This window comes from Trichosurus vulpecula, chromosome 1 (assembly GCF_011100635.1).
Source record: "Trichosurus vulpecula isolate mTriVul1 chromosome 1, mTriVul1.pri, whole genome shotgun sequence".
Classification (NCBI taxonomy): Eukaryota; Metazoa; Chordata; class Mammalia; order Diprotodontia; family Phalangeridae; genus Trichosurus; species Trichosurus vulpecula.
Window position 1 is genome coordinate 433,410,215 of NC_050573.1, and position 14,917 is coordinate 433,425,131.

At 38.6% G+C, this 14,917-nt stretch overlaps 1 protein-coding gene across 1 annotated transcript in view; it reads left to right on the plus strand.

The window, feature by feature from the left end:
* Positions 1–14,917, plus strand: part of MAST4 (microtubule associated serine/threonine kinase family member 4) — a 772,318-nt gene that overhangs the window by 729,450 nt on the left and 27,951 nt on the right. Inside the window, 3 exon segments of the mRNA XM_036747001.1 lie at positions 838–992; positions 5,003–5,078; positions 6,644–6,853. Of these exon segments, the coding sequence (XP_036602896.1) occupies positions 838–992; positions 5,003–5,078; positions 6,644–6,853 (441 nt within the window).

A 14,917-nucleotide genomic window follows, 5' to 3' on the forward strand; every position in this document is an offset into this window, starting at 1 on the left:
CTGTAGTGGTTTAAATGGCTAAAACACGACTGGAAATGACTATAATAATGTTAATTGTATTAGATGTATTCAATGGGTACAAAAATCCACTGTGAAGATGGGGAGAGGGGAGGCATAGCCATGGTACAAGTTATCATACCACAGATCAAATGAGGAAGTTCTCACAGAGAGGTGGGAGGGGATCATTTGAGTTGGGATTTAAAGAGCGAGTAGGAATCTAGTATGATGGAAAAACAATGACTGCATTGTTGGAATGCATGCCTAGCTTCCCAAGATGGCTGCTTGACTTTTCTGAATATATAAATTGATATACTTTGATGGAGCCATGATTTGGGGAAGGACCGTCGTCTCCTCCAACGATTTAGGTCTCCATGTTTCCTTAAAAATCTGGCCTTTTATAGTCATACTCTATAACATTCATTTTTATGTTATCCAGTAACTCAAGTCATTTTTCAAAGGAGAAGGAAAACTGCAGAAAGATAGGTGAACTATTAGTCTGGTGTATTAAGTAGGTGCTTTCTTGTTTTTTTATTTGCTTAGGAGCGGCATGGAATAAATGCTGTCTCTTTATAGTTTTTCATTTGCTGGCGAAGGTAACATATCATACCCTATTCCAAAAGACTGATTTGTGCACTAGCAAAATGAAAAACCTTGCATTTTGACCTTTTAGAGAATTGCTACCAAAATCCACGGAATGATCCCTGCAGCCATAACTACGAATATAGTGTGAGAGAGGCCTCTCTCATGTGGCCAGTGGAGGGTGGGTCATCCCCTGCTTGTCTGAGGGATTCTGTTTGGATGTGGAGAGACAACCTCACTTTGTTGGTCTTGTTGCAGTCCTCCTGTTCCTCCCAAGAGAAGTTGCATCAGTTACCGTACCAACCGACACCTGATGAATTACACTTTTTGTCAAAACATTTCTGCACCGAAAGCATCGCCACCGAGAACAGATGCAGAAACACTCCAATGCGCCCCCGTTCTCGAAGTCTCAGGTGACTTTTAGCGGTTTTTTTTTTAATTGGAAACTACATCTCTTGGGTTGGCTGATTTCTCCCAGGGCAGTGGTTCTCAAAGTGTGGTCTGAAGTTCGCTGAAGCCCTTTCAGGGATCTGTGAGGTCAAAGCTGTTTTTAAATTGTTTTGACTTCTAATTTGGTAAATAGCGATAGATACAACTCACATAAACAAAAATTCTTTGAGGGGGGAAATTCTCAAATTTTAATATTGTAAAAAGATCTTGAGACCAAAAAAATTGAGAATCTCTGTTCTAACATCTACTTTTTAAAAGCTTTCTTTTTTTTCTAATACCATTTTGCAATGAGTTGATTTCATAATCATTATGAATGTAATGTTTGTTCACCTAAAATAATCCTGCTAATTATCATTGCAAGACACCTTCTTTTAGTCATCAGCATTTTATTACCAGTTATCACATAAGACTCAAGACCTTCCCATAATACCTTTAGTCATTAGAATTTCCAGGACAAGATAAATACAAATAACTGAATTATGTTCTCAAGAGCAGTTAACAGTCTTATTCTTCTTGCTTTTCAAGACCTCTTTGAAAACCAGCTTTGGCTAGGCAAGATGACGCATGTCTGTAATCCCTACTACCAGAGAGGCTGAGGCTGAGCTCCAGAGCGATGAGCTGCAGTGTGCTACAGTTGATTGGGTATCTGCATTAAATCCAGTACCAGGCTGCCTTAGGAGAACAAACCAGCTTAGATCAGAAATGAAATAAATCAAAGTTCTCTTGCCAATCAAAGTGAAGTGAGGCCCTGTACTTCAGCCCAAATGAGAAGGGAGATCCAGTCTTTTAAAAAAGATAGGGAGGAAAGAAGGAAGGAAGGAAGGGAGGGAGGGAGGGAAGGAGGAAAGGAAAGAAAGAAGGAATGAGTGAAAGAGAGAAGGAGAAAGGAAGGAAGGATAGGAAGAAAGGAAAGTAGGCAAGGTCAACAGAAGTGAAAAAAATATGCTCTTATTTAGATACTTTGGATCTCACTGACATAGGTACTTTCTACACGTACATCTTCTCATCCTATGTAACTGTCAGTGTTCCTCTACCAAAAAGCTCTAGGGGCCTTTCTTCAGCTCTCTCTCACTCTCACCACAAGAATCACTCATGTCCTTTCCAAGTAAACCATCCCTCTGATTATATCCTTTACCTACATAAAAGTTTAAATCAGTAAAGACCATATTTAGTCAGGTCTGGGCCTCTGAATCTGTGATTTCATCAATGTAGGTGATTTTATTTGATACCTTTAAAAAAGTGGTTCTGAAAAGGATCCATTGCTCCCTCCATCAATGCATATTTTCAGCTTTATTATCTTAGTACTTGAATGACTTGCCCAGAATCATGTGACTAAAGATAAAACTTGAACTCACTTCTTTCTGAATCTGAAAAAACAAATTTGTATCTACCATACCAGGCTGCTTCTCACAGATTGAGCTTTAGGTTTCCTTATTTTGGACATTTCTTCCTTCTCTCTCTAATAAGATTCACTTCCCATGTCAAAGTATCAGCTGATTTGTTTTCAAAATTTTATTCCTATATTTTCTATGGAAACCAAGTAGAATAAATAAACAAATGAATGGATGGATATATGAGTAAATGAATGAATAAATAAATAAATAAAGCATTGAGTTTTGTGGGTCTCGTTGAAACGTTTCAGCTGAAATATGATCTGGTGTCTTGAACCCTGGCTCTGGCTAATCCTAAGGTTTCAGAAACTAGAGCTACTTGAATTTAGGTTCAACATCACTTCTTGGCTTCAGGATTCTTTTCTCTTTTTTAAGAATTTTGTCCTTATTCAATGAATGGAATCTCATAGTTAAATTAACAGTGCTTGAGCATAAGCATATCCTTAATGCATAAGGAAATATTTTAAAAATCCCTGAGATCTCAAGGAAGTAGTTTAGCATTGTAAGAATTGCAAAGTGCTTCACAAACATCATCTCATGATATCCTTACAACAACCCCGGGAGGTAGGTGTGATTATTAGCTTAATTTTTTATTGATGAGGAAACTGAGGCAGACGGTCATTAAGTGACTTTGCCCTGAGTTACACAGCTACTTAAGTGTCTGAGGCCAGGTTCAAACTCATGGCTTCCTGATTCCAGACCCAGTATTCTCCATTATGCCAGCCAGATATCAATGCCCTGTGAGAGAAGTGTATATTCTATGGGTACTATTTTTTTATTTCACAAAAACTTCCCAGTATTTACTCAGGGAAGTACATGATACTCACATCAATTAAACAGTCTGTATGCCTTTAAAAAAAACAAAAACCCATGGGAGTCAGGAAGAAGATGGTACATGTATTACAAGAATTAAAAAAAAAACAAACTACAGAATCCCAGAATTTCAGAACTAGAAGAAAACTCAGTGGCCACCTAGTCCAGCCCATACTTGAAGAAAAAACATCATCCTTTCCAGCATCATCAACCACCTTCTGCTTGAAGACCTCCAGTAAGGCAGAACCTACTGTCCCAATGTAACTCATTCTACTTTTAGAAAGTTCTAATTGTTAGGAAATTCTTTCTGACTTCAAGACTAAATCTGCCTCTTTGCTGCTTCCCCCTATTATTCTTAGCCCTGCCCTAGGGGACTAAGAGAACAAATCTAATCTCTCTTCCACATGGTAGTCGGTTCAGGTACTCCAAGACAACTAGCATCTCCCCCCTCCCCTCCCTGCAATGGATCTTCTCCAAAACACTTGTTTAAAGGTATAAAAATAAAATCACTGGACTAGAGGGGAAGCCATTATATTAGAATGGTTATCAATACATACAAAGTGTTCTGTTCTCCAGGTTAAAACATCCGCAGTTCCTTCAACTGGTCCGTATCTAGCATGAACTCAGAGATTTTCACTATCCTGGTTAGACCATCTCCTCTGGACCTTCTCCAGATTATGGGTCCCTCCTAAACTGTGATGCCCAGAAGTGAACATAAGACTGTAGATGTTTGACCAGGGCAAAGTATACCTGGATTCTCTCCTCTGTATTCCTGTAATTCTTACCTCTCTCAATACTAACTCATTTGCTTTTTTTTTCTTTCTTCATCTTCCATGTTCAGTACATGGTAGATTTGTCAATATGTGCTGCCTCACTCAGCATCCCATGCAAATATATAGTTAATGCATGCATTTTGGTGATTAAATAAATGGTGAGGTACTCAGCATGGGACACCTAGGCTATGAAAGAATTTTAAACCATTTCAGAGTTATGAGATAAACTGCTGGTTCCTGGTGCAAGTACAAAGTAACATCTACTTAAAGCAAGAGTTCTTAACCTCAGATCTGTGGATTTTTTTAATGTATTAGTAACTATTCCAATACAATTGGTTTCCCCTCTGGTCCTGTGTATTTTATTTTATACCTTTGAAAAAGTGATTCTGAGAAGAGGTCTATGGGCTTCACCAGACTGCCAAAGTGATCTATGGCATAAAAAAGGCTAAGAACCCCTGATTTGAAGGGTCCATGATATTGTACCTTCTTTTAATATTACTGATTAATTGGACTTAATGAAAGAATTTTTAAATTTTTATTTTTAATTTATGGAATAAAACAAGCATTTTTTTATTTTTTAATTCTATTTTTAATTTACGGAATAAAAAAAAGAACTTTATGCTAAGGTGTATTTCGTTTTAGACACCATTTTAATTGCTTCTCCTGAGTTCCTTTCACCGATATTATGACAAACAATAAAGCCCAGTTTAATCAGATAAAATTGCTGCTCTCTGCATTGTGTCCTAATGTAAAGTTCTTTTGTGGAATCCCATCTTTCTGTCTCTCATGTACTATTCAGTATTTTCATGTACTATTTAATGTGTGTATGTGTATACACACACACACAAATGGCTGAGTCTGTAGTTTATTATGTAATCTGCTTTTGTAACTAAGGCTGTATAATACTTTGCATGCAAACAGATTGTTTATAAATATGAAACCTCCTTTCATTACATGCTGTGACAAGTTTAAAAGGATAATGTGCTTCACTTGCAGCCCTGGACGTTCTCCCGCCTGCTGTGACCATGAAATAATTATGATGAACCATGTCTACAAAGAAAGGTTCCCAAAGGTAATGAATTGTGTTTAAGATGCACAGCATCTCTACTAACAATCAGCGTAGGTTTTAAGTATGTGTATGGTGGTTTTGTTATTGGAAGTAATGATCCAATCCAGTAATGAGTTTCATAAAGCAGGCACCGAACTCTTATTATAAAGATAAAATCACTATAATTTTTTTTAAAACTGCTTAGAACTGACCCTTCTTTCTTTAGGTGTTAGTGAACTGGTTCTAAAATTAATTTTTGCTGGTTATTTACAGTCTAGAAGGCTGTTGTTCAGTAGTTTTTATTTAAAATCCAAAGTCGCTTTTGGTCCCTTCATGCTATTTGTGTTCTGTTCTAGGAATAACTTGTTATGCCATGAGAAGCCCTCTCTTTTTTTCTACCTTTCACCCATAATCTCATAGGTTATCCATACACATAGGCAGAATGAGTTTTGGATTGTTTTCCATTATCTTCTCCCCATCCCTCTCTCCAACTCCGTCTGCTTGCACAGCCTTCCCACTTCTCCCCTCATTATATTTTGAAAGTTAATTATTGACTTAGATCTGAAAGTAGAAAGTGTCATTTTGCTGCTTTAGCTCTTATAACGAGTTAGATCATTGTGAAGAGGAATAAAAGGCTGGGGCCCTGGACAGAAGGAGCTGTGACATATTTCTCTCTTATCATTCCCCTCATTCCCCAAACAGTTTGGATTTGGGAGAAGAGGGGTAACCCTTGGAAAATCCACCATGTTCCTCCTGCTTCAGCCCTCCCACTGTTGTAACCCCAAGGAAGGGAACAAAAGGAAACCTTTGGTTTCATAAATCAGGCACAGAGTGCTTATTATTTTTAATGAGTCCCGCATTGATGTCATTGATTAAAGCAATTTGAGCTATTCATCACATGTCAGTTGTGCAGTAGGAAAGTAGACACTGACTCTTCGTAGAAACTCTTTGCTTCATTGGGGAGAAACATGGGTGTTGGGGGGAAGTAAATACCAGAGAAAGGGAGTGCAGTGGCATATGATTGGGGATATCTCAGGCTAGGAGACAAGACTAGGCCATAGGTGATTAGAAGGAACTGAATGAAGTTGGAAAATGAAATCCTAGAAGATTTACCAAGAGAATCTTCTTGTGCTTTTGCAAAGGTAACAAGAGAGGTTGCATATCCTGTCCCTATCCCTATGACTGTCCCTTAAAACAGGGCTTCTTAAACTTTTTCCATTCACCACCCTTCACTGCTTAAAACAATAACCACAAAGACCATTGGACATATATGACAGATATATGTGACATCTGGAGTAGGACCAGTGAAGAAATGAAGGCATCCCAGCGTTTGCACGTTATTTGAGCTGCAGGGAGAAACTTACATAGGCCATCATTCATTTGCCAGGTTGCAACCAGGGAATATGAATGGTTAGCATTCCATGTTATTGAGCATTATTTACATGGTGGTATTTCTTATATTACTATCTATATTTGTTCTTAAAAATAACCAGAGGCTTCAGAAAGTGCTAGTTTATTTTGATAACATAACTGGGAATATACATGTGCATGTTATAGCATACCTGTTTTTTTTTTCCTTCATTAAATAGGCTACAGCTCAGATGGAAGAACGTCTCCAGGAAATTATCACCAACTATTCTCCCGATAATGTCCTCCCCCTGGCAGATGGAGTACTTAGTTTCACCCACCATCAGATCATTGAACTGGCTCGAGATTGCTTGGATAAATCCCACCAGGGCCTCATCACCTCACGATACTTCCTCGAATTACAGCACAAATTAGATAAGTTGCTACAGGAGGTATGAACCGTGCATTGTACAGAGATAATTATCTTTTGCTGAAAAATTGTATGAGAACATTTGCTTAAAAGTTGTTGCAATGAAGCAGTTGAGGTTGCTGTCTTGAGGAAAAAGAAATAGATGGTTAAGTGCTATAAATTCATACTGGTTGTTGTTTAATGTAATTAAAAAGTTAATGCAGTAACCTTTATGGAAACCTCAGGGCCCAACAACGTATGACTCTGGGATAAGTGGATTGTGAAGGATTTAGAAGCAGTCATTTTTTTCCCTAGTCCGCAAGTTATAAATTGTCTGTGTATATGTGCATGCCTTTATGAAGCTATCTAGTACTAATATCTGAAAAGGGTAAATGGAAAAGTACCAGCTTCTTCCGAGCCATATGCCCTGTTAATTAACCTGTGTGGTGTTGGGTAGCAAATGGCAAACCTTAAATTTTCACTAGTGTCAGCTCTTTTTTTTTTTTTTAAACTGTCCCATTTCTAAAATGAAAGATAAAGAGAGGGCCAGTCTGGGCCTAACACTTGCATGCATAACTCTTGATGACACCCCTGAGAGTGGGTAGGACATGTTGCAGAAGGGGATCGGGGGAGGGGGATTGGTGAGTGGACTAAATCAATAATAGAGTTCCTCTAACTAACTGAAGCAGATCAACAACAAATAAAACCAGTAATCAAGTATATTAGATGCATTTTGTCTAAGTGGATTATGGGAGACACAATGGCCCTGTCTTGACATCACTTAAGGTTGTACTCTCAGTACATCAGCATAAATATATGCTAATGAGCACGATGAACAACCCCAACATAACTGAATCTTAGGGGAAATTTTTGGTGAGGTAGTATGTGTGCTAGGCCACATGTCAGCCCACTACTAGAGTATGCTTGACTTAACAGCAAGCAATCATCTAATCCTGTTGCAGTTTTTAATTGAAAGAAGTAGTGAAAATCATAACAAAGAGCCTTTGTAAATGACTTTTGATTCCTCTGGGGCAAGCTTCTAGTTGGAAGGTATAAGTTAAGGCCAAAAATGCTGCCAATTAGCCCTGTGACTGAGGCTTCCTTTGATTCCATTGCTCCTTTTTTGTATTTCTTTTTTTTTGGGGGGGGAGGCAAATGGGGTTAAATGACTTGTCCAGGGTCACACAGTTACTAAGTATCTGAGACTGGATTTGAACTCACATTCTCCTGACTCCAGGGCTGGTGTTTTATCCACTGTGCCACCTAGCTGCCCCTTGCTGTTTTCCATAGTGTCCCCATTATTCCCAGATTGGTCCTATGTTTCCTGTTTCAACCCAAGTATCCATCTGTTGAACATGGAAACTTTGGCCTACTTGTACTGTGAAAAGAGAATGATCAGAAACCTTCCCACTCCTCAAAACACACACACACACACACACACACACACACACACACACACACACACACCCATACCCAATCACAGATTGTGTTCAGTTTTTATTAGTCAAGGTGAGCTATGGTGATATTATCAGATGTGTTTTATACTAGTCAGTCAACATTTATTAGGTGCCTAGCACTGGGGATACAAAGAAAGGCAAAAGACAGTCCATGCTCTCATGGGATTCATGGTTTAATGGGGTAGACAACATACAAACAAATGATGTACAAACAAGCTATAGACAAGTTGGAAATCATTAATGGGGGAAAGTCACTGGTGTTAAAGGGGATCAGGAAAAGCTTGGGTTTTAACTGGGACTTGAAGGAAGCCAGGGAGCAGAGATGAGGAGGGAGAGCATTCCAGGCGTGAGGGACAGGCAGAAAAACTTACCCAGAGTTGGGAGATGTACTATATTGTGTGAAGAAGAGCAAAGAGGCCAGTGTCATTGGATCAGAGTAATGGGAAGAGGGAGTACAAGGTGTGAAGGTCATAGGGAGCCACTGGAGTTTACTGAGTGAGGGTAGGGAGTGTGACAGGGTCAGACCTGCACTTTAGGAAGATCCCTTTGACAGCTGAATGGAAGATGGGCGGAGGTGATGAAGGCCTTAACCAAGGTGGTATCAGAGAAGAGAAGGGGACATATGCAAAATGTTGCCCAGATACAATTGACAGGCCTTGACAGTAGATTGGATATAGGCAATAAAAGAGAGTGATTAGTCAAGGATGGTTCCCAGATTTTGAGTCTGGGCAACTAGGAGTGGGGAGTTTGGAAGGGGGGAAGATAATAAACTCAGTTTTGGACATGTTGAGTTAAAGATTCTGCTAGATAGAGACATCCAATATACAATTGGAAGTACAAGAATGGAGATCAGCAGAAAGATTAGGGCTGGATAAGTAGATTTATGAATCATTAGCTTAAAGATGATAATTGAATCCATAGGAGCTAATTAGATAACCAAGTGAAAGAACTGCGGGAAAAGAGCAGAGGACCCAGGACAGAACCCCGAGGTACATTCACAATTAGCAGGCATGACCTGGATAAAGATCCAGCAAAGGAAACTGAGAGGGAGTGGTCAGAAAGGTCGAAGGAGAACCAGGAGGACCCATGCTCTGAAAATCTAGAGAGAGGAGAGTATCAATTAGGAGAAAGTGATCACCTGCATCAAAGGCTACAGAGAGGTCAAGGAGGATAACGATTGAGAAGAGACCATTGCACTTGGCAGTTGAGAGATTGTTAAATTTGGAGAGAGCAATTTTGGCTGAATGTTGAGATTGGGAGCCAGACCATAGAGTTAAGACAAAAGTGAGAGGAAAGGAGTGGAAGCACCCATTGTAGATGGCCTTCTCAAGAAGTTTAGCCACAAAAGACAGTAGAGATAGAAGAGGATAGCAGGGATGGATGGATCGAGTGAAAGTTTTCTGAGAGTAGGAGAGACATGGGCATGTTTGTAGGCAATAGGGAAGCAGCCATTAGACAGACAGAGATTGAAGTGTAAGAGTGGGCATGATAGACAGAAAAATCTTCTGGAGAAAATGGGGTAGAATAGAATCACTTGTGCATGTAGAAAAACTTGCTTTGGGAATTAGAGGGTCCCCCTCATCATGTGATACAGGAGTGAAGGAGGAGATAGTGATCGAAGGCTTCTGGGTGATGTGAGAAGGGGAGGAGAGAAAAAGGACCTCTCAGCATGTGGCTTCAGTTTTTTTTTTTAGTAAAACTTGAAGCAAGATTCTTAGCTGAGATGATGGGAGAAGGGGGAAGATGTGGGAAATTTGAGGAGGGATGAAACGGTTTGGAGGATGCTGTCAGGGAGTGGGTTAGAGATAATTAGAGGAGTGTAAAAGGATCGTCTTGCAACTGTGAGGACCTAGTCAAATTATATAACAAATTTATGGTAGACCCAGTCAGCCTGGTTTCATGATCTTCTCTTAATTTATTTGGCAGCCCGTGTGTACCAATGAACTCAGTGAAACTCACTACTCAAGTTCGTTTGTTTGTTTTTCTGCCATGAGTCTGTCTGCCATACCCCTGCTAGCCTGATTCATGGATGAATTTCTCTTTATGTGGGTTAAGTCTGGAATGTTCTGAACTGGCATCATAATGGATGATGACCAAGTCATGTTAATTGGTTTATAGCAAGGTAGTACCTCACTCTTTGGGTAGAGACGAGTGTGTGTTTATAGCATGAAAGTCATTCCTTTGGCATCTTTTGTGCTTCACCGTAAGCTCCTTGAATTTAGAAATGGTTTCATTTTGTGATGGTATTCCCAGCAGTTGCCCTGACTGGTACCCAACAGTTGCTTAATAAATGTTTGTTGATTCCTTGACTGAGTGATTTTTTGTACAATTCCCCTATCTCAACAGATAAACCTTTCTATTCAGTATTTTACTTTTCAACAGTTAAAACTCTCTTCAGAACCACATTTACCATAGGCGTCAATGGCTGAGAATGTTAAAAATAAAACACAACACTCAAGGCTGGCAAAGGTGCCCTCACCAGAGCTACAGCATGGGAACATGTTGTTGTATGTTCGTTGTTGGTTCCCAGCTGTGATAGACACTCAAGGGAGAGCAGGGTTTCCTATAGCCTCTTGATGCATTGTGCCATTCTTCTGCATAACTCTGGAAAGCGTCCCCTTGGGCTTTGAGCAGTTTGATTTAGCTAATGCTTTTTTAAAGTTATGAGGTTGAGGTCGATTCAAACCATACGCTTTTTGGATGTCTCGATCCTTTTCCTTAGGTGTGTTTGTGAACAGAAGATAGAACCTACTCTCAGATCTGGGTCACAATTTTATTTTGACCAAGGCTTAAAATAGAAACATGTTCACGGTATCTTTTAGTGTTCTCGTTTAGTAGAACATTGCTGACAACCAGAACCAAATGTTTCTCTTCCCAACTGTAGTTCTCTTTCAAATTCAATGTTTTGTTTTTAATCAAAGCTTGTATATATAGTTTCTTTCCCCCTTTTTTCAATTGTAAAATTAGTAGATAAAATTTTATTTGGGTAATAACTTCTGTCTTTTTATTTATATGCTAATGCTTAGAAGTAGAAACTAATATGTATTTTTATAGTTTTATGATAGTGCTTCCATAACTTAAACAATTTAATGAGAGAAAACTTTTTTTCATCAGAATTTACTTTTTCCCATGCAAAGCCCTTCTGAAAGCTATGAATATTTTCTTCATTTTTTATGTTGTTCTTAGATAAATAAAACAGTGATAGTATTGTATTAGATAGGAACCTCATTATGCAATTTCTATTGTCAATATAAGAGGAAAAGGGATTTTTAAAAACATGAATGAGGAAATGATTATCTTTGAGAAGAAAAAAAATCACACATGGCTTCTTGTACTCATTATGTCTCACAGAATCTTGTCTTTATTGAAGATAAAAAATTAGAAACTTTAAGTGTAATTTAAATCTTTATAAAAGTCTCTCCCACAGATGAAAAGTCTCAGAAGAGTTAGATGTGATAGACTTCTGGAGAAAAATTAAATAGGAACAGCAAGTTTACTTTTTTCTCAACTATATATGGCACTGTCACAAAAATTGACCATATATTAGGGCATAAAAACCTTACAAACAAATGCAGAAATATGAAATGTGCCATATTTAGACCACAATATAGTAAAAATTGCATTCCATAAAGGGCCATGGAAGCATAGATTGGAAGCTAAATTATCTAATCCTAGAGAATGAGCAAGTTAAAATTATGTCCCATCCTACTCTTTGTGTATTTTTCTTTTGAACATACTCAATTCTCCCATTACTCACCAATCATCTTTTTATTTTTCCTTTTCTATATTTGCTTCCATTTTTTGCCTCTATATACTTTTCTGTACATAGGATTTAAAAAGCATTTATTAAGCCTCTTCTGTACATGAAGTATTATACTAGGGAAATATATATCCCCTCCCCTCAAAGAGTTTATAGTCTAATTGGGACACAGCCACATCCATATGAATTTTATAGTACAAGAGAGAATGGGATCCATGCCAATGAGAAGTCCAGACAGAGAGCTATGAGACATTTCAGGAAGGAGAGAGAATTTTGAGCAGGAGCATTTGAGAGGGATAGCTAAGGTAGGCAAGGATTTCAACCAGCTATTACAGAGTAGAGTGTCCATTCCAGGGGCATGAGGAAAATAATAGTGGGCAGATTGGAAACAGTGCTGCGAATAATTCGATTTGGCTTAAATGTAAACTACATAAAGGGAAATGAGTAAAAGTTTATGAACCAGCTTAGGAAGAGTCTTAAATATGATGGTAAGCAGTCTTTATAAGGTAAGCAATGGAAGGATGCTGAAGGTTTTTGGGTAGAGAATTGGCATGATCAGAGGAATATTGCATTAGGAAGATTAACCAGGTAGCAGTGTAAAGACTGAATGGAGAAGGGAGGGAACAGAGGAAGAAAGACCATTTAGAAATCTGTTACCAACACTATCCCCAAAAAGGGAAAAAATATTAAAGAGGTCCAGCTGAGCGGTAAGATAAGGAGGTCCTTACTAGGGTAGTGGAAGTAGAAAGACAGAATTGGGCGTGAGAGGTATTTCCTGGGTAGACCTGACAGATCTTGGCAACTGATTGGGGTGTGGCAAGGTGTGAATAAGAGAGGACAAGAAGTGAAAGATAACTGAGGTTATGAGCCTAGGTATCAGGTGGGACTATGGAAATAGAGTGAGGGTAAAAAACAGTGCAAACAGAAATAAGGGTGATATATGGTGTTTTCTTGATGGGGGAAAAGGAAAAGTGGCGTTGAGATTATGAATTACATTTTAGACATCTTGAATTTGAGTGTGTCATCAGAAAATCCAGGTGGTTCTATACAAAAGTTAGTTAGAAATACAGAAGTACTGGTCCTTGGGCATCAAGCTATCGGTACCAGAGTAGATATGGCAGCAGGCTAGCCAAGAGGGTGAGAGTCACTCACAGAGATAGAAACCACTGAGGGGAAAAAAGAGTCTACGTAGTATTTATCAGGCCATTTTTAGCAGAAGTGGAATGTAAAATAGCCCATGGATAGCCTCAATGCAGCTGTCCCAAATAGGCTTGCATATATTAGCTTCTCACCTGACTGTTATCACTAAGATTCTTTATTGCTTAGTCTTCCCTTTCGGTGTGGGGAATTAAGCTGCCTGTTCCATAGCAAGATGGGCAGGCAGAGAGAAATGCAGGATTGCATCACAGAGAGAACAAAGGTAGGCTTGGGAAGCATCCCCGGAATGCCATGCAAGACAGTGTAGAAAGAGAAGAAAGTGGTCCAGGAACAGAACATTGGAACGTCCAAATTTGAGGTGTTGGGAGGAAGATAAGCAGCCAGGTTAAACACAGAGAGGAAAGTAGGATGAGACTTATAAGTGAGGAGAAACAGAAGGCAAAGCAGTAGAAAGATGCCTTGGTCAACAGTGTCCAATTCTGTGGCAGGGCCAGAAGGGATGGTTGAAAAAGGTCTTATTTGGATTTTGTGATAAGAAGGACATTATCAGCCTTGGAGGGAGAATGTTTTTAGTGAGTGGTAGGGATCACAGTGGTTAGAGAGCTGGGCCTGAAGTCAGTAAGATTTGAGTTCAAATCCTGCCTCATATAGTTACTGACTGTGTGACCCTGGGCAAGTCACTTAACCTCTGCCTGCCATTTAATAACCTTCTCTCCTTCCCACCCGACTTCCCTTATCTCTCTTCCTTTCCCTCCCCAGTGAGAAAGAAAAAAAAAATCCTTGTTACAAACCTGTATAGTCAAGCAAAACAAATTGTGCTGCCTATGCTTAAAAAAAAAACCAATCTAAACAAATTTTTAAGTGCTTACTGTGTATAGCATGGATGAAAAACATTTGGGTTCCTTTTCTCATGGACCTCAGATTCTATCTAATAGAACAGTACATCTTGTTTAGTGGTCTGCAAACCCCTTGGGGGTTCTTGATGATGGTCCTGGGATTTCATGCTAAAAATTCTGTAGTGGTGCCATAAACAGTAAATAATTGCCCAATTATGTTTTAAAAACCTTTTTCTTTTCCTTTTTGGCAACAAGCGTGTGTGTGTTCAAACTATTATAGGTGAGCTCCTCAAGGGCTAGGACTATCTTTTGCCTTTTTTCATATTCCCAGTGCTTAGCATAGAGTGTTGCAAATAGTTGGTGCTTTATAAGTGTTTATTGATTTAATGACTTTCTGGAGCAGTTTAGAAACTTTCATGATCATGCACACATTGATTTATTTAAAGTTTAGATATTTAGCTTTCATAATTATAGATAGAATAAAATGTCATATTTTATCATAATTATATAATATGAATTTTAAATTGGAGCTTTTGTGCTAAAAGTTTTCATTGTAGTTATTATAAACGCTTAATGACCGAGTGTAAAAGGGCAAAATGAGTAGTATATTAGATTACCCTGAGAATTTATGGTACATTTTGTTTTTGTTAAAGGGTCAGCTGAACAAAAACAACAAAACAAAACTGAGAACCACTGTATTAGGAGAAATCAAATTAAAAACAGATAGCTACACCGTATTACATGAGGCATATGTATGTTTATATTATCTCCCCGTACATATATATCTATACTATTCATGCACCATATATGTACCCATACATATACCAAAATCTGAGTATTATCCAGTGACCTGAACCAAGCATAGCCAATTCTTTTCAGTATCTTGAATTATGATT